This window comes from Astatotilapia calliptera, chromosome 22 (assembly GCF_900246225.1).
Source record: "Astatotilapia calliptera chromosome 22, fAstCal1.2, whole genome shotgun sequence".
Classification (NCBI taxonomy): Eukaryota; Metazoa; Chordata; class Actinopteri; order Cichliformes; family Cichlidae; genus Astatotilapia; species Astatotilapia calliptera.
The window spans coordinates 30,580,251-30,599,417 of NC_039322.1; the positions used below are offsets into that span (position 1 = coordinate 30,580,251).

General features: G+C 41.6%; 1 protein-coding gene across 1 annotated transcript in view; it reads left to right on the forward strand.

The window, feature by feature from the left end:
* Positions 1-19,167, forward strand: part of adcy2b (adenylate cyclase 2b (brain)) — a 73,137-nt gene that overhangs the window by 16,663 nt on the left and 37,307 nt on the right. Inside the window, exons 3-7 of the mRNA XM_026155644.1 lie at positions 8,854-9,018; positions 9,851-10,000; positions 15,016-15,164; positions 18,106-18,217; positions 18,997-19,124. Coding sequence (XP_026011429.1) covers positions 8,854-9,018; positions 9,851-10,000; positions 15,016-15,164; positions 18,106-18,217; positions 18,997-19,124 — 704 coding nt within the window. The remainder of the gene's footprint in view (positions 1-8,853; positions 9,019-9,850; positions 10,001-15,015; positions 15,165-18,105; positions 18,218-18,996; positions 19,125-19,167) is intronic.

Below are 19,167 nucleotides of genomic sequence, written 5' to 3' on the forward strand. Positions count from 1 at the left end.
ACAAACAAAAACACAGCTTTATGACTCCCATGATCCATACTCTCAGTAAACACTCTCTCTTCATGAGTCATCTTCTAGTTTCAGAGCATAATGAATGCGTCACGATGTTTATTGTTTAATATACGATTTCCATGGGAGTGAAAAAGGAGGATAATACAGGGCGCGCTTGTGATTGACAAGACTTTTATCTACAGTCTACAAAAACAAACAATTAATAAATATGTGACTTAAGCTGTTTGGTCACACATTCTTTCTAGCCCAGATACTCTGCTGCCTTAAGATAGCGTGCAGGAGACAGGACGCAGGATGACCACTAGCCGCAGCAGACTTTTATCTCCACTGATTCCACACTGATGCAAATCAGTGCCACAGGACATCACACAGACTTTGTAGTAGGGAGCTGGCAGGTTAAAGGCCATTTAATGCCAAGCCAACTGTGTCAGAGATTTGCATGCGTCTCCCACTGTTACACGTAGAAACGTTCAGCGCTGCAGTACGTGCGTGAAAATGGCTTACGATTACCCGAACCTGATAATTTGGCCTTTCGACACGTAGCCGTGCATTCAAGAGTCTTCTCAGGATTTCATGTGACAAAGAATTTGCTTCCGCACACACATCTGTCATTTAGTTTAAATGTGTATTTTTTGAATGCATACATGGCTGTGTGTGTGTGACTGTGTGCGTTTGAGGCTGTGTGTGAGTGCAGAATTAATTTGACGTGTTAATGAGCCCTGATGAGAGCTGGAGGTGAGCAGATCAGCAGACAGACACATTAGTTTTCAGCGCCAGGCTCCTTCTTTCTCCATTTCAGGACTCCTATTTTCTCATGCTAGCACCCTGTCTCCATCTATTCATCAAATCCCATTTTTCTCCCTTGGTTTCTCCACCTGCCTCCTTTTATCCTTTTAACCTCCACCCACGACCCACTCCCCACCTCTCTTTCTCCGTCTTACCTTCGTTTTACTTCTTCGATTCCACGGTGGGGTTGGGGATATTTTTAACATCGGCCACCTGTGAGAGCATAATCATTCTGCATTATTAATTATGCTATTTTGCTCCCATGACTCTTCCTCTATCTATCTATCTATCTATCTATCTATCTATCTATCTATCTAGATAGATAGATAGATAGATAGATAGATAGATAGATAGATAGATAGATAGATAGATAGATAGATAGATAGATAGATAGATAGATAGATAGATAGATAGATAGATAGATAGATAGATAGATAGATAGATAGAATGACAGAATGAAAAACAGAAAGACAGAAATAAATAAGTTAACAAAAGAAGGACAGAAGAAAGGGAAAGAAATATTTAAGAAAAGAAAGAAGGAGAAAAAAGAAGAAAAAGGAAAGCGGAAAGAAAAAAGGAGAAAAATGGGAAGAGAAATAAAAAAATAAAGGAGAAAGACAAGGAAGCAGGAAAGAATTAGGTAAGGAAAGAAACACTTAATCAATGAAGGAAAATGGAAAAGAAGGAAAAAGGTGGGAAATAAAAGCATTAGGAAAGAAAGCAACAAGAAAGGAAAACAAGGAAAGAAAGGAGGATAGCGAAAAGAAAAAATGAGAAAAGGAAGGCAGGAAAGGAGTGAGAAAAGGAAAAAAGGTAATAACAAACAGGGTAAAGAAAGAAAGAAAGAAAGAAAGAAAGAAAGAAAGAAAGAAAGAAAGAAAGAAAGAAAGAAAGAAAGAAAGAAAGAAAGAAAGAAAGAAAGAAAGAAAGAAAGAAAGATGCAGGGGAGCAGAAATCCTGTGAGAGGAGAACAGTTGGAGCTGCTGCCTGCTCTCGGTGGGCTGGATTGATTGTGATTACTGAGAGAACAGCATGTCTGATGGAGCACACGGAGCTAATAACAGTAAGGGTCTGACAGAAAGAGAAAGAAAGGCCACAAAGACAGAGGCCGGGAGAAGCTGCTTCTCTCTTCAGCCATTCACTTTGGACCCCCTCTCTCCCACTCCCACCCTCCACCACTCTCAACCACCCCATTCTGAGCTGGCTCACCTGCTTTTGTTGTAAACACAGACGCACGCACGCACACACACAGACGCACACAGAAATATATCTTTAGCCATGTGTGGCACTATCTAGCCGCAGTAGCCTGTTAGTCTGCTCTTTATTTAATTTCTCTGAAGGCCACGGCTCTTTCCAGAAGGCAGATGGAACATAGCTGTCACACCTGGTGCCAAATAATCAAGATATAGTCACTTTTACCTGTGCGTGTTAGTACGTACCTGCCCAAAAAAACCAAACAAACCAAAAAAAACAGGGTGTTGCTTCTTAGGAGGGGAGAGCAAAACCTTTTTAAATGGGAGTATTCATGCATCTGTGCATCTGTCTGTGTTTGCATTAGGAGGCGGGTAAGCATGCATTGCTTATGCTTGAAGCACACAGAGCAGGGCAGAGGGAGAAAAAGTCATGGAAGGTGCTGAAGTGATATGATGGCTGCAGGACTCATGTCGGAGTGTTTGAGGCTGTATTAGGATTCAGGATAGAAAGCCGTGGAGACGGTGTCTGCCTGCCTGTCTGTGTGGCACACAGAAGCAGGTGACGCACCTGAAATTGGACTGCCATTCTCAATTCCACGCAGCCACCTGAACACACCCAGTGTCACACACTCCGACTAACCACATACCCCTTTAGTCACCCCCCTCCCCGATGCTGAGGTGAGAGTTCAGGGTAAGGAGTTGAAGGTTATGGCAAAAATATACACGGCCTTCAAAACGCTACATCTGCTCCGACGTCAGCATCCTTCCCTTTGTTGGTTCCCTTAGTAACAGAAGGTCTAAGCCTACACAAAAACACCTCAGTGTGTGTGTGTGCGCTCGCTGCATTCAGGTCAACCAAACAATTACTTATATCCAATGTTCTAGCTGTGATTTGGCTTGATAAAACACTGCATGCTAGCGAGAGAAGAAATCTCTGTAACCCGTTGCTGCAAATTATGTCCGCAGCGTTGATTTTGACTATCTGTTTTTTTTCTCAAGCGGAACAGAGCGCAGGGTTTCTACAGCTCTCACAAAGTCACTCTAAAGATGGATTTTTTTAGCCCAAGACATCTGTGGTACACATAAGAATACATAGTCACACTAAAGCCATGTCCTGTGCTAAAAATTCTGACAAATTCTAAAGCCAGGGTTTTCAAAGTGCAACTAAATTAAATTAGAAATGATTGTAAATTTCAATCAATTGTTGACTTCACTGCAGGAAAGCAGAACAAAGTTAATTTACACTTCCAGTGAGAACTTCATAGACAGGAAGTTTGGGACCCACCCAACAAAAAGACCTTGAAAAGATATTAAGAATGACGTTGCCAAACAAGAACACTCCTCTTGTTATGAGGAGATATGTTGTAAAAAGCTCCTTTTATGACATAGATGACATAAGAACCAGCCCATTTACTGTTTTTGGACTATTTAGTTTTTATCTAGAAATCTATTTTACTTTGACTTTTTAAGCAATTTGAACCCAATTTTAGCATCTAGCATTGGAGGGTATGTACCGATTAAACATATTTTAGACCTCCAATCAAGAAAAAATTACTCAGTAGCTAAACATTAATTCAAAATTTAATTAGAGTTTTGCTAATCCTCTGAAAAGTTGCCTTATCACCTTGGCTCAGAAATCTATTTCCATGGACATCAGGTGCTTGGAAGAGGAAGTCTAAACGGATTTAGCTGTTTTTATTGTGATGGATGTTTAATAATTCAGTTTCATGTGAGGTTTCATGCTGTTTCAACCAACTCTTCAAATCTGACTGCTAAAATGGTTGTATGTTATGCTTCATTAAATTCTGAAATGCACTGTGCCGGCTGAAATTTGTATATAAAAATTTAAAGTAAGTTAAGTGAATTCAGTTAAAAAAAATATATACATTATGTACAAGTTTTGACAGTGAAATACTGTGTGGGTGTGTGTTGTTTTTTATGACACAGGGTCTACTAAAACAAGTCCATATTTTTCTTCAGCCCGGGCGACTCAAGAAAGACTTTCTCAACTATAATGATCAGTCCATTATTACTGGATCATAAAAAAGATAAACTCTATTATTTTGATGCTTTTCCAGTTTCATTAATTACCTGAACAATCTTGAACCGCTGTAGCTTTCACCAGATTAGCGCGCTTTAGCCACTGACAGCTCTACATGGCTAACTAGCATAAGTGGTATATAGAAAAAGTGGACATTTTCCATTTTCAAACCATCACACTCCAAGCAAACACGTACAGGTAGTGTGCATATGATGGTATATATGAGTGAAAGTGCTGTAAGTGACTGACAGGCCTCATACTAGCACAGTTTCAAAATTGGCTATTAGCTTAGCTAGCTTAAACAAATGAGACGTGTAATTTTAGCCTACTTGAAAATTTCCAACAGTTGCTCACCATTTACAGTGGGGCAAAAAAGTATTTAGTCAGCCACCGATTGTGCAAGTTCCCCCACTTAAAATGATGACAGAGGTCAGTAATTTGCACCAGAGGTACACTTCAACTGTGAGAGACAGAATGTGAAAAAAAAATCCATGAATCCACATGGTAGGATTTGTAAAGAATTTATTCGTAAATCAGGGTGGAAAATAAGTATTTGGTCAATAACAAAAATACAACTCAATACTTTGTAACATAACCTTTGTTGGCAATAACAGAGGTCAAACGTTTACTATTGGTCTTTTCCAGGTTTGCACACACAGTAGCTGGTATTTTGGCCCATTCCTCCATGCAGATCTTCTCGAGAGCAGTGATGTTTTGGGGCTGTCGCCGAGCAACACGGACTTTCAACTCCCGCCACAGATTTTCTATGGGGTTGAGGTCTGGAGACTGGCTAGGCCACTCCAGGACTTTCAAATGCATCTTACGGAGCCACTCCTTTGTTGCCCGGGCGGTGTGTTTTGGATCATTGTCATGTTGGAAGACCCAGCCTCGTTTCATCTTCAAAGTTCTCACTGATGGAAGGAGGTTTTGGCTCAAAGTCTCACGATACATGGCCCCATTCATTCTGTCCTTAACACGGATCAGTCGTCCTGTCCCCTTGGCAGAAAAACAGCCCCATAGCATGATGTTTCCACCCCCATGCTTCACAGTAGGTATGGTGTTCTTGGGTTGCAACTCAGTATTCTTCTTCCTCCAAACACGACGAGTTGAGTTTATACCAAAAAGTTCTACTTTGGTTTCATCTGACCACATGACATTCTCCCAATCCTCTGCTGTATCATCCATGTGCTCTCTGGCAAACTTCAGACGGGCCTGGACATGCACTGGCTTCAGCAGCGGAACACGTCTGGCACTGCGGGATTTGATTCCCTGCCGTTGTAGTGTGTTACTGATGGTGACCTTTGTTACTTTGGTCCCAGCTCTCTGCAGGTCATTCACCAGGTCCCCCCGTGTGGTTCTGGGATCTTTGCTCACCGTTCTCATGATCATTTTGACCCCACGGGATGAGATCTTGCGTGGAGCCCCAGATCGAGGGAGATTATCAGTGGTCTTGTATGTCTTCCATTTTCTGATGATTGCTCCCACAGTTGATTTTTTTCACACCAAGCTGCTTGCCTATTGTAGATTCACTCTTCCCAGTCTGGTGCAGGTCTACAATACTTTTCCTGGTGTCCTTCGAAAGCTCTTTGGTCTTGGCCATGGCGGAGTTTGGAGTCTGACTGTTTGAGGCTGTGGACAGGTGTCTTTTATACAGATGATGAGTTCAAACAGGTGCCATTCATACAGGTAACGAGTGGGGGACAGAAAAGCTTCTTGCAGAAGACGTTACAGGTCTGTGAGAGCCAGAGATTTTCCTTGTTTGAGGTGACCAAATACTTATTTTCCACCCTGATTTACGAATAAATTCTTTACAAATCCTACCATGTGAATTCATGGATTTTTTTTTTTCACATTCTGTCTCTCACAGTTGAAGTGTACCTCTGGTGCAAATTACTGACCTCTGTCATCATTTTAAGTGGGGGAACTTGCACAATCGGTGGCTGACTAAATACTTTTTTGCCCCACTGTAAATGACTCCATCAGTTACTGAAGCATCACTGAGGATTTGGTCCTCATTTGAACCCTGATTTATATTTTTAAAGCCAATGTTTCTTAAAACAGCAACCTCCTGGCATGCTGTCCTGTCCCACCCACTGTTCCATTAGTAGTGATGTGCGGATCGATCCTGAAATATCGATTCCTCCGATACCAATCATTTATGTTCTAGAATCGATTCTCACATTAAAATATCGATATTTTAGTAATTTAGGGTAAATTTGTAGTTTATCATTAAAATGAACGCAGTGGAAAGAAACTATAACATTCGGATTGTCTACTTTCAAAGGAACTACTTCCTCTTCCGCCTTTCATAGTCATGTGCGAAATACGGCTGTATAAATGTCTTGCAGCCCCCTGGCGTGCGCATTCACAACAATGGCTGAGCGTAACTGGAGTCATGTGTGAACGTATTTTACCTCCACAAACAGCTGAGATGTGGTTTGCGATACATGTGGCAAAAAAGTGAGGTCTTGTAGCCATACTTGCCAACCTTGAGACCTCAGAATTAGGGAGACATTCAAAAGGGCTGTTGGGGGGGTGATAGATACATTTTACAGGGTTTATTTATCGGGTAAAATACGTTAAATGTCACCGTTATTATTGGCCGGCTCAGAAACAGCGGGGGTGTCCAAATTCAGAGGCTGCTTCTACCTGAGGACCCGGCCTTCGCGGTCTAAAGAAAGCCGGGTAGCACGTCACGAGCTCCCTCAGTGGAGTGAAACTGCCGTCTTCTCCTTGCTATCTAAAATATAACCGGGCGCTGACGTAAACTCTTCTGTTTGATCATTTTCTGTTTGATGTTTATTCAGCTGTGTGAAAACCCTGGAGGAACCCTCCCGAGGGATTAATAAAGTTACATTTAATTTAATGTAAACTTTAATCTCAGCCAAACCGATTTACTCACGAACAAATAAACCACTGAAAAAGTCAAACAATAACATTTTTAAGTTATCAAAGTGACTTATATATCATGTTTAACCCGAGTAGTGAAAGACCGCGGGGGTTTGAAAACGATGTGTAGGTCAGCTCAGATATTTGAAGTTTACACAGTTACATTCTCACCTGAAAATATGTTAAAAGGTTTTTTTGCGACCCAGAAAGAGAAATAGGAGTAATATTAAAACTAAGACGCTGCCGCCATTGTTGGAAACTGGAATTGGCTGGCCGCGCTATGAATTCTGCGATATGGTTTTTCAATTTTGTTGTCCGGGTGGAAAATTGGGAGAAATTCGGGACAATGGTGGCTCCGGGAGATTTCCGGGAGGGGCACTGAAATTCGTGATTCTCCCGGAAAAATCAGCAGGGTTGGCATGTATGGTTGTGGCAACATCACTAACCTTGTCAAACACCTCAGAGTAAATCACATCACAGAACATGACGAGCGTATGTTCAGGCGAACTGAAGTGGAGGAGAGGGACAGGTGCTGCTAGGGCGAGACAGACGTCTCCCACGGAGTACTTTAGTGCTGCAGGCAGGCAAGCTGTTCAAATAGCACACAACTTCAGTTTTTTTTTTTATTTCTATATGATGAATCCTGCGTTATTAAGTGATAAGAACAAGTAATCTGATGTCCTGTAATCATTATGACGCTATAATTTGAGATACAATAAATAAAATAAGTTTTTGTACAGAGTATCGTATCGGATCAGTATCGTCGATATCACCCTGGATATTACTTGGTATCGGATCGGAAAGGAAATCAGTGGTATCGCACATCACTATCATTAGAGAGCACCGCTCATACTTTAACCACACATTTACAGACTGTGTGTTAAGTGAGGCTCAAAGAGAAATGTTTTCCCAAAAGCAAGCTTTTCATTTAGTCTTATTAAAAAAGCTAATAAATTTCTAGCAGTTTCAAACACTTTATCCAAAACCCAAGGACTCAAAGGATTTCCAAGCATCCATATAAACCCTGAAATAACTGAGAAATGCAGGCCATAGTGTATTTAAAGCTTAAAGTTTACATGCATAATAAGGTAAGACACAAATCGAGGTCTAGGAATTATCGGTTTCTTTTCAGGAGAAACCATCCACTCAGAGCTGTCACCTGTAGTGAAGTACTGTTTGCAGTCTGACTTTCTGAACCTGATAGGCACAGGAAATAAACAGACAGGCAGGAAGGTCAAAGTTGATCTGGTGTCCTAGTTGAAGCTGTGACCTCATCACGCTGGTTGCCACCACAGCCACCATAACAGGAAGAGGTGGAGTGAGAGCAGGGGAAGTGCACAGAGACGAAGTGGGAGGTTAAGGCATGAGGTATCAGTGAAAAATATGCTGATGCGCACGCACAGCACACAGAAACATGCATGCGCACATCCACAGCAGGAGCTGATAAGCAATCGGAGTAAAAATGTCTCATGGAAATCAAAAAAAGAGGTACAACTGATCACAGAAATCAAGCAACAAACTCCTCGTGTAATTGTTACAATATGTTATTCCCACATGTAAAGACATATTTGAGCAGTCATTTAATAACTTGATGCTCTGATTTGTTGTATTCTTGTTTTCTGGACAATTTAGCAGAGGATTTTTGTGAAAACTAAGTGAGCAGCCCACTCATCTCTAATGATTTATCACAGGATCAGCAGTTTATCGTTGGATCTCTTAGCAAAGAAGCACTGGCAGCCCACTCAGCTGTGTTCTGTATTTAGGCAAACAGCAGACAAAGTGGGAACACGTACAGCAGAGATCTCTGCTGGGATTCAGCTGCAAGCATATTTCTACATTTGGGAACTTCTTGTCAAAGCTGTTTGTATTAATGCGTGTGGTTTAATTTAGAAAAATTTGCACCTTCACCTGCTCTTGCTTTCCCGTTTCCAGGTCTCCTTCTTCCTCTTTATCGTGTTTGTTGTCTACACCATGCTTCCCTTCTCCATGAGAGGGGCCATTATCGCCAGTGGAATCACCTGCTTCTCACACACTATCACTCTCAGTGTCTGTCTGACCACCCGCGACACAGACCTGGAGGATCCTTTAGTCTGGCAGGTAAACCTGAACACACAGCCACGCTGTTGGAATCTGCCGATATATTTTCCATGACTTCCTGCTTGTGCTGCATATGTAATTTCTTCTCCATATTAGCTGCAGCATGAAAACTTGTTCTCTAATGTTTTTCCAAGCATGATTAAAAATGATGAGGTGCAGCGTCTGGGTTGTAAAACAATGAACCTATCCTGTATAATCGAACACATTCAGCAGGGCCTCCAGAGTAATGTGAAGGGCCTTTTACCGCACTCAGGGAACAGCCCTTCAAAACTGGCTCTAACTGAATGGACTGTTGATACAGTAAAACAAAGAGAGTCTCGCCGCAGACCGATAAGAGAAAAATATTATCCATAAACGTCAATAAGCGTGCAGAAACATGAAGTGAACTAGAATTGATTTGGCATCAGAGCCATTTCTGCTGCTGCTGGCACACACGCACACACAAACACACACACACTCCAATCAACCATCAGAGTAAAAACACTGTAATCACAACAGCCTTCAATAGCTTTCTTCGCTCTCACACACTCACACATGCAGAGTGGAAAAGTACTCTACCAATAAACCAGTGTTCAAAGGCAAAGCATGATCTTGGATACGGCACCAAGGACAACTTATTCATATGCAGGTCCACACTGTAAAGAGCTTGTGGTTGACACGGTGGTGGAAAGCACTGCAAAAGTGTGTGTTCTCGCCTGGTTTTACAAGGTAATAACAGAGGCTTAAGTGGAAAGGTCGTATAGTGGAAAAATGACTGGCACAATCATATTTGCAATATAGGTCAGCTCTTAATTGCTTATTTCTTCCATATTTGTGTGCCTGTGTGTGGCAGATCTTAGCCAATGTGATAATCTTCACCTGTGGAAACTTGGCTGGGGCATATCACAAGCATCTGATGGACCTGGCACTCAAACAGACCTATCAGGACACCTGCAACTGCATCAAGTCTCCCATCAAGCTGGAGTTTGAAAAGCACCAACAGGTACACACTTTGAGAGCCATACTTTAGTTCTTGAAGTTACTTCTTGGTTATTATCCTGCTTTTGCTTCTTCTGTCCTCTAGTTTGACTGTCTGCAAATCCAACAGTCATGCTAACTCTACTCTGGGGCTCAAACATTATGTGTACTGGGGGCTGGCTAATGTTTGTCAGCTTTAGTTTTGTTGCTAACTCGGACAATTCATTAGCTACCAAAATAGCAGCTATGGGGCTAACTTGCTAACTAGCTTGATTCCTTCCCAACGTTCCAGCCACTTTCCATCATTTTGTTCCATCGCTAACAAAATACTATCTGAAACTACAACAGCTTTTGGTTCTCAAGCAGAGTTTGTGTTGAAACTTTGTGCATGACAAGCGTCATATCCTATGTATTTTTGCCTAGAATCCATCCATCCACGGTTCCCTTAGAAATTACTCCACAAGCTGTTAAGAGTTGGAGAAGTTCCCATTTTGAAGTTACAAAACAGGCCTGTCAAATTTTGGCACTAAAAAAAGTATTAAATACATTCAAAAATAGCTACGCTAATTGGATAGATTGCAGTGAATTTGGTAGAGAGTCATTATCTTTGACTTCTTTTCTTGCTCCATTCATCCACTCATTAGTAAACATATCAATCCATTGACCACATATCTGATTCAGGGATCTCTTTCAGGTGTCCTGAGATTAGTTACACTCACCCACTGACATCAACTAATGGTACCCAACTAATCTTCATTAGTTACACCTTGCTAGGACTGAGTTGGTCTCCCTTTTTCCTTCAGACCCGCTTTAATTCTTCATGGCATGGATTCAACAAGGTGCTGGAAACATTGCTCAGAGATTTTGGTCCATGTTGACATGAAAACATCACACAATTGCTGCAGATTTTGTCAATCAATCATCTGAATCTCGAATTCCACCACATCCCACCGGTGCTCTACTGGACTGAGATCTGGTGACTGCAGAAGCCATTTGAGTACAGTTAACTCACTGTTTTGTTCAAAAAACAGTTTGAGATTTGTGATATAGTCCGAAATGTCACTCCCATTATGTCCATTTAAATGATACTCAACTACTAATGGGCCCAAACTGTGCCAAGAAAATATCCTCTCACACCATTACATCACCATCTCCAGCCTGAACCGCCGATACAAAGCAGGATGGATCCATGCTTTCATGCTGTTTATACCAAATTCTGATGAATTCTTGAGACTCATCAAATCAGGCAACCGTTTTCCAATCTTATAATGTCCAATTTAGGCAAGCTAGTGCGAATTATGGTCTCAGATTCCTGTTCTTAGCTCACAGAGTGTCTTTTGCTGCTGTAAATGATCTGCTGCAAAGTTCAAAATGTTGTTGGTGCAGAGATGGTTTTTCTGCATACCTTGGTTGTAATGATTGGATATTTGAGTGAATATATCTCTGTAAACCCTAAAGATGGTCCTGGGTTAGATGGATTCTAATCCAGGATTTGATGTCTTGCGTGATCTCTACCAAGCACCGTAATCAATCAAAATGTATTTACAAACACACAGATGTAATATTTCTATTTAGCCTTGACTATACTTAGTGTTTACTGCTAAGTGGCAAAGGCAAGCATCCTATTTGCATGCTGATTTTTATAATTAGCTCAAGTCCTTGCTGGCCTCTGCCTTGTCCTAAGCCTCGTTATTGCTATCTGTCTCTTAATATGAGTGCCCACATTAAATTCAAACCGCCTCTGTTTTAATTGCCAAAATATTTCACTTCTTAGTTTTGTCAGGGATGAGGAGTTGGTAAGTCCGTCATGTCTAAGTGGCATTATGCGGTGACATTTGCTTGACATTAGCGTCTTTGCCCTGACATTAGCCATTCTTTCCAACCAGGGAAATGACATATGAACGTGCACACTAATAACCTGCAGTGTACGCACTTGGCATTGACTATGAGTTTTTAAATCATTTTTTAACTTGCTAAGTTTGTAAAAAGTTGCTTACTTACTACAGGAATCTTTTTTGTAAAAACGCTGAATTTAGGTGTAGTTACCATTTCTTGTTATTTCTTGTTAAGTTATTTACATGTTTTATTTGTGAACATAGGTCAGCAGAGTCTATCTGTTGATCTATGTTTTATAACTAAGCTGGCATCTGTTCCTCAGCACCAGTATCTGCATCACTGTGTGAGGACGCACACAAATGCCACTGCATAAAACAAATCTCATTCAGCGACTGAACACACAACTTTAGTTGATTAATCAAACACATGATTAATAACACTACATCTCCCCAGGCTATTATACCTATTGTGCATGCTCACAGTGGAGTGTTCATATTGCTCCGGCGCTGAATAAGTAAATAAGAGCAAGTGTTGCTATTGGTTTCTATTTTTAGAGCCCCTGGTCCCTCTCTCGACTTAATTTGCTGCTGTGTTTTAGGAAATGAGCCCGTGGTGTGTGAACAATGTAATGACCCTCTCTGCTGTGAGCTGCATTTATGAGTCACACCCCCTCAGGCAGCTATTCACTCTCTCTAACATGCACACACACCCACACACATGCCCACACGCTTGCACATGCACGCCAAAATCACCCTCTATGCAAGTGTGTATGGTGCTAAATTAAAGCAAAAACTTCTGGTTACACAACAGCGAAGGGTGATGGATCTTACATCTCTGGTTCTGCATTTTTCTCCTCACTGTATAATGACATGACTTTTCCAAAGCGTAGGTAAACTTTCTAAAAAATCACCAGCAGCTGTCAGAGTCGTTTGTATAGTCGTATTTGTGCAACAATAATGTAGCCTTCAAAAATCAGACAAGAGATGAATCCTCGGAAGCAAAATGTGATAAACAGACCCAGATCACTGCCAACAGCCACCTGTGTGCTTTCGTTGACTTCAGCCATGAGGCATTTCAGTTTCTGAGATATTCCAGCAAATGCAGCTGCACAGCAGTGTTCATCAGATGCTTAAGATGCTTTTTGGGAAATGTAGAAAAACCTACAAAATGAGAAAGAAATCAATGATTTGGACTAGGGACTATAATAGGTCAAATAAATTTTACATCACTGCAAAGGTACATCTATATGGCATCTACATTTTCATTATGACTGTATATAAAAAATGGATGTACATGATTCAGTTTCACAGTTTGGGTCATTCACTTATTTTCATTCTTTGTAGTCGTTTTAGTTCCCTATGTGTTTCCCCGTCTGTTCCGTCCTCTGTCTCATCTTTATCTTTTGCCTGTTCCCTTGTCTGCTTTCATGTTTAGCACGGACCTTCTCGCTGCATTTTTTATTTTGCATTTCATGAACTTGCTGTACAACTTTGTAGGTTACCTATTGTAGTTTTACTTCATGTCTGTCTCCCATCAATTCTCTGATTGTTTCCACCTCCCTTTGGACTTGGTTCATATTTGACTTGTGATCAGCTAGCTAACATGCATTTCGGTCCTCATCAATCCTCATTGTGACAACTGGCGCATCATACAGATGCAAGTAGCGCCTAAGTGCCTACATATACATACTGAAATAAAATAATATAAAACTTGAGCTCATTTTTTGTTTGGACTGTTAATACAATAATAAACCTCTCAGCAAGTCATCAGTTGTCACCCCAAAACACACTCAGGGATCCAGTTCACTGACTAAAAACCGGCTTGAGGTGATGTTTAGCAGATAGCTAGCTGTTACAATAATAGAACAACATATACCTGTCACCCATTAGGGATAGGACTACCATTTGGTACCTTATGCTAAAGAATCACATTTTTCAGAAACTAAAGTTTCAACAGTGCATTTTGCTATGCAGCTCTTCTTTCATTAGCATTTCCATTTAGTTATGCACAACAACCCAAAAATTTGATAAAAACAGATGGATCCTAATGGAGTAGACAGGTGATTTGGTGGATGTTAAATGGGTAATACAATTTGAATGGGTGGTTATAAAAAAAATTCCCAGTGGGGCTATTTAACTATTTTTTAATGGTGGAAGCTCACATAGTCAGCAACGTCAAGCTCACCTCAGCTGCAATCCCAGCAAATCTCCTGATTCAATGCTGACAAAAAAGCTGACAGCCAAAACTCATATGCCTGGTTCAGTCTCAAGAGAAAACACAAATGCCTTTGGGATTATGGCAGGTAGGGTTTCTCCTACAAAAATCTACCAAATCAAACATGCAGAGCTACCTGCTTCGAGGACCCCATGTAAATAAGGGAGTGGCTGAAAGCGGCTTAAAAAAATGCTTTTGTCTGCAAGCCACTTTGCAACCCACCTGGACCGCATCTTATGCTTTCTTGCTCTTTCTAAATTAGTGTCAGCTCTGTTGTCACTGATAACTTCTCTGCCGATCTTTTCAGCAGTGGCTGTTAGCGCCCAAGCAGCGCCACAACTCCAAATATAAATTACTGTTATTATCTATAGTACCGCTGACTGAACTGCAATTTTTGCACTTCCACATTAATTTTGACACCACTGGAGGTTACCAAGTGCATTTACCTTAATGTTCCATTCAATCACTCATTTAACCGGCAGCCTAAAAATGCGCAGAACCTGGTTTCCCATGACACACTGCATATTTGAAAATGTGCCTCGAGAGATTTTCAGTGCTTGACTTTGGCTTCCTGTGCTCAGTGCTTGAAAAATTAGCCCCAATGAGCCATCATTAAGGGATGTAAAAATAGGTTAAATATTAGCTGTGGATGACAACAGAAGAAAATAGAGTAGAACAGACTTAATTATGCACTACTCCTTGTCAGACACTACATGTGATCCTTTAGGTCTCCTAGAAAAGGAGCTCAGCTTTCAGTTTCAGGGAGCAAATTATTTAAACCAGTTTGAATGGGAATTAAGATTTTTGTACTCGTGGAGCCTTTCTGTTTGATTGGTGGAAACAAAACCGATTATTTCCATATCATAGTATATCAGAAAGACAAAGTCTCTTTATCAACCTGCCATTGTTATTCACTGTTAACATTTAAACTACGTTAACCGCCTGCCTTGCCTGCCTTGCATTCCTCCCCCCACATCTCCCTCCCTGTAGGAGCGCTTGCTGTTATCCCTACTGCCTGCTCACATAGCCAGAGTGATGAAAGCTGAGATCATCCAGAGGCTTCAGGGACCGAATTTCGGTCGAACTGAGAGCACCAACAACTTCCACAACCTCTACGTGCAGCGGCACACCAATGTCAGGTAAGTGTCCCTCTCCTTTCTCTGTACCTCCACATGATAAAGATGATTACTTTCTGCTCTCATCTTAGCTCCTGATTGCTCGTATGCTATCCTATCCTCCTGCTCACACTTCACCCACCTTTGTCCTCCACCCTCCACCAGCTCTTATAGGTGGATCTCTCCTACTGTATATTACTGCAATCTTCACATCTTCTGTCATGTCCTGTAATTTCATTTCTTTTCCTCAAACCACTCTTTTTGGGCCATCCTCTTTACATCCCATTTTCTTCTTTCCTTTCATGACTGAATTCACCTCAGAGTTAATCCACCTCTATTGTCCTCTGAGGTCACTTTGCGAAATGAGCAGGAGCCTCTGTCCTTGTTTCCCGATGACATCCTCCTCTGTACTGAGGGGGTTCATAGTAACAGAGTACACAAACCCAGGCTTACTATGAGAGCCTCTTCACCAAATGCCCTCTAAAAATCTGTTTTTACCCTCATCATGGAGCTTCACAGGAGAAATAGCACCGTGCCTCATTTAAGCAGGCCTCAGGTGTGTGTGTGTGGATGAATGTGTGTGTCTCATGTTGATCTGCCTATTATCTCTCCAATAATAACAAAATCTCACATGGTCCAGCTCACAGTGATGGCCGAGACAAGGGAAATCTTTCCAGAACAAAGAACAGGTGCAGGTGGAAATGCAGTTTTGCTGGGATCCTCTTAAATGAATCAGCTAGCAGAGAGCCAAACAGGTACTACCCCATTATCAGTTCTCCAGCTGCAGTAATAGGCTTGGCTGAAGATCATACCATTCTTTCTCTTTCGGGAGATGGTCACATACTAAACGCTGGCACATCGCGAGATAGATAGCTGGAAATGTAACGTGTGAATATGGTTGCTTTAAAGTGCACACACCTTTCCTATTTTTAAAAAAATACATTTTAACCATTAAAAATTGTATATAAGTATAGAACATGCAGTTTATGCTGCTATATAAGAGTTACAATGATGAGAAACTACAGCCTCCAAAAGTTGAATCAGCATCACAGGTGTTAGAGAGCTGTTGTCATTATAGAGTTACATAAAGGCTGATGCAGCAACCGTTACGTCACTTATTGGTTTGTGAACTCTGGACTCCAATCCCACGAGTTCTCCAGCGTTTTGTATCAACTTACCAACGTTACTCGCTGCTAATATGTAAATCATATTATTGCCTGGGTATCCTAGTTTCCACTGTAAAGCCTCAGTGGCGGTATATTGCCAACTGCAGTGCTAATTTTTTGAAGCTATATTTGAACCAGATGGTGGAGCGCTAAAGTTATAAGCTCATCTTTATCTCTAAACTTTACAGACGCCGTGCACACTCACAGATACCTGCTGGCTTAGCGATAGATTAATAAAATCCTTGAATTTCATCCAACAAAACTGAAACACAACTTCTTGGATTTCTTGGCCCACAGAAGCTTCATTATTTGTCAGATAATTCCATTAAAAATGCTCCCAGACAGCACAGAAAAACACAGTTGGCACAATTCAGTATATACAAGTCAATATTTGGTATGGCCACCTTTTTCTTCATAACAGTCTGAACTCTGTTAGACAGTTTTCTCATCATTTCAAGTAGTCTTCAAGCATAATTCTCCAGGCTTCCTAAAGGACATTCAAAGCTCTTCTTTGGATGTTTGCTGTCGACATGATCCCAAATTGCTTAAGTATATAAGGTAAAAACAAAATTTGAACAGTTCTAATGGCTTTCCTTCTTCAACACAGCCTGAACTCCAAAGGAAAGCTTTCATGTAATTTCTTTAAGGAGTCCTTAGGAGTAGTACTCCAGGCTTCTTGAAGGACATTAACAGCTCTTCTTTGGATGTGGACTGCCTTTTGATCTACTCTTTGTCACGATGATCCGACACTGCTTCAATAATGTTGAGTTCTGGGTTTTGGGGAGGCCAATCCATGACTTATTGTTTTCCAATCCAGATATGCTTTTACTGCACTGGGAGTGTTTGGGATGATTGTCATTGTGAAAAATTAAACCATTCAGATACTTCCTAGGTGGTATTTAGTAGTGGCTCAAAATCTAATGGTGGTTTTCTGTGTTCTTAACTCTTATCAATGAATAAAATTGTCACGGTCTGTATGGCAGACCGTGGGGAGGCGGGGAAGGAGGACCCAAAATGCAGGACTCTACAATGACAGCAGTGCATTTATTTACAGTGCAGTAAATAATCACACACAAATAAATCCCTGCGCGCCCCAGACTCCGGTGCCGTGTTTTCTCTGTGTCCTCGCTTCCAAGTGTCCACGCACCCCATGCTTGTTGCCCTCTCATTTCCACACTCCTCCTGGGAAATGACAGAGGCAGCCGTTAGACACTCTCAAACTGCAGCAGGCTTACTCTCACTGAGAAAGCTCCACCACACTCCTAAGTAGCTCCTCCGACGAGGCTTGATCAGCTGCAGGTGTGTGATCATTTCCTCAGGTGTGGCCAGCTACCTGGCAGGGACACACCCACCAGACCTGAAGGTGGGTGTCCCTGCCAGGTACAGCCACACACACACACGCCCGCAAGCAGGGAAACAGGGACAGCAGCATAATATACACACACATCAACAACAAGTAAACAAGTCCACTGACTGCTCAAACCTTGGGGTCCCACAGACCCAGGTCCTGACAAAAAGTTTGGTGTTGGCATTTTTGCATCTTGCTGCTGATAACAAAGTACTTAAAGATATCATTTAAAATTGATCCTTTGTCAGTAAAAGGACTGGACTGAAAATGAGTGAAAGAGCAACAAATGACTGAAGAAAAACTTTGAAATTGCTTCAAAAAGTCTGGAAAACTGCTGCTCGAGACCACTTTAAAAGTACATGGAAGCAAAATATAAAGAAGGACTTTTGCACTGTACTACATTACACAATGGTTTTCCTTTTAACAGTGTTCTTTATCTTTGTTTTTACAGCATTCTCTACGCAGACATCGTGGGCTTCACCAGGCTGGCCAGTGACTGCTCCCCAGGCGAGCTCGTGCACATGCTGAACGAACTCTTCGGCAAGTTTGACCAGATCGCGAAGGTAAACCGAAAAGACACTCTCAACTGAATTTACTGTACGTATACCCACTGTGTATGATTAAAATAGACACAGTCATATGCATCATGCAGTAAGAGCCTCCATAAATCAAAGCAGCAAATGGCATTTTAATCAGAAATTCATTTGAATTTAATGAGGAAATAATGGAAGACATGAAACAGTTGGTCTTGGTTCACATGTAGTGCTTTCAGGGTAATGTCATCTGAAGCTTGAATTAATGTACTAAATTAGAACGGCTTAATTAGAAAGTAACCAAGATGAGAGAACGAGGTCTGTCTGGTGTTGTCTACCAGATGAAACGTGGCCTCGAAATACATTTTTTCTCGGTCCTGCGGCCTCTGTCAGCCTTCCTGCCGCGCTTTCCCGGAGCGCCCTGCGTGCGTGCGTGGGCTGGTCAGAGTGTATCTCGCGGTCTTGGGGGTTCTCAGCTACGTGGGTCTCAACAGTTTAGTCAGGCTCTCTTTGCTTTGTGTCCAGCAGCTCTGTCCTCCCGTCTGACAAAGCTGCTGTTACATAAACCCAGTCCAACGATGAGCTGTTACACTTCCCACATGTGGAATAAGAGCTAATATGCTTTACGTGTGGGTGTATGATTTTGGGCTTGATGGATGTGACTCTGTGCATGAGGGTTAGATGGAGGTAAGGAAGGAATAAAATAGTTGAGGATTAATAAAGATGATAATAATTTTGGACAGATTTGGATATGAAAGAGTTTGATAATGGCTGCAATTCGCTTCCTTCTCTCTTTCTGCTTTTTAAAGGAAAATGAGTGCATGCGAATCAAGATCCTGGGAGACTGTTACTACTGTGTGTCTGGCCTGCCCGAATCGCTGCCTGACCACGCCAGGAACTGCGTGAAGATGGGCCTGGATATGTGTGAGGCCATCAAGTAAAACACCAGATCTTTACTTCTCTTTTCACCCGTATTTTTT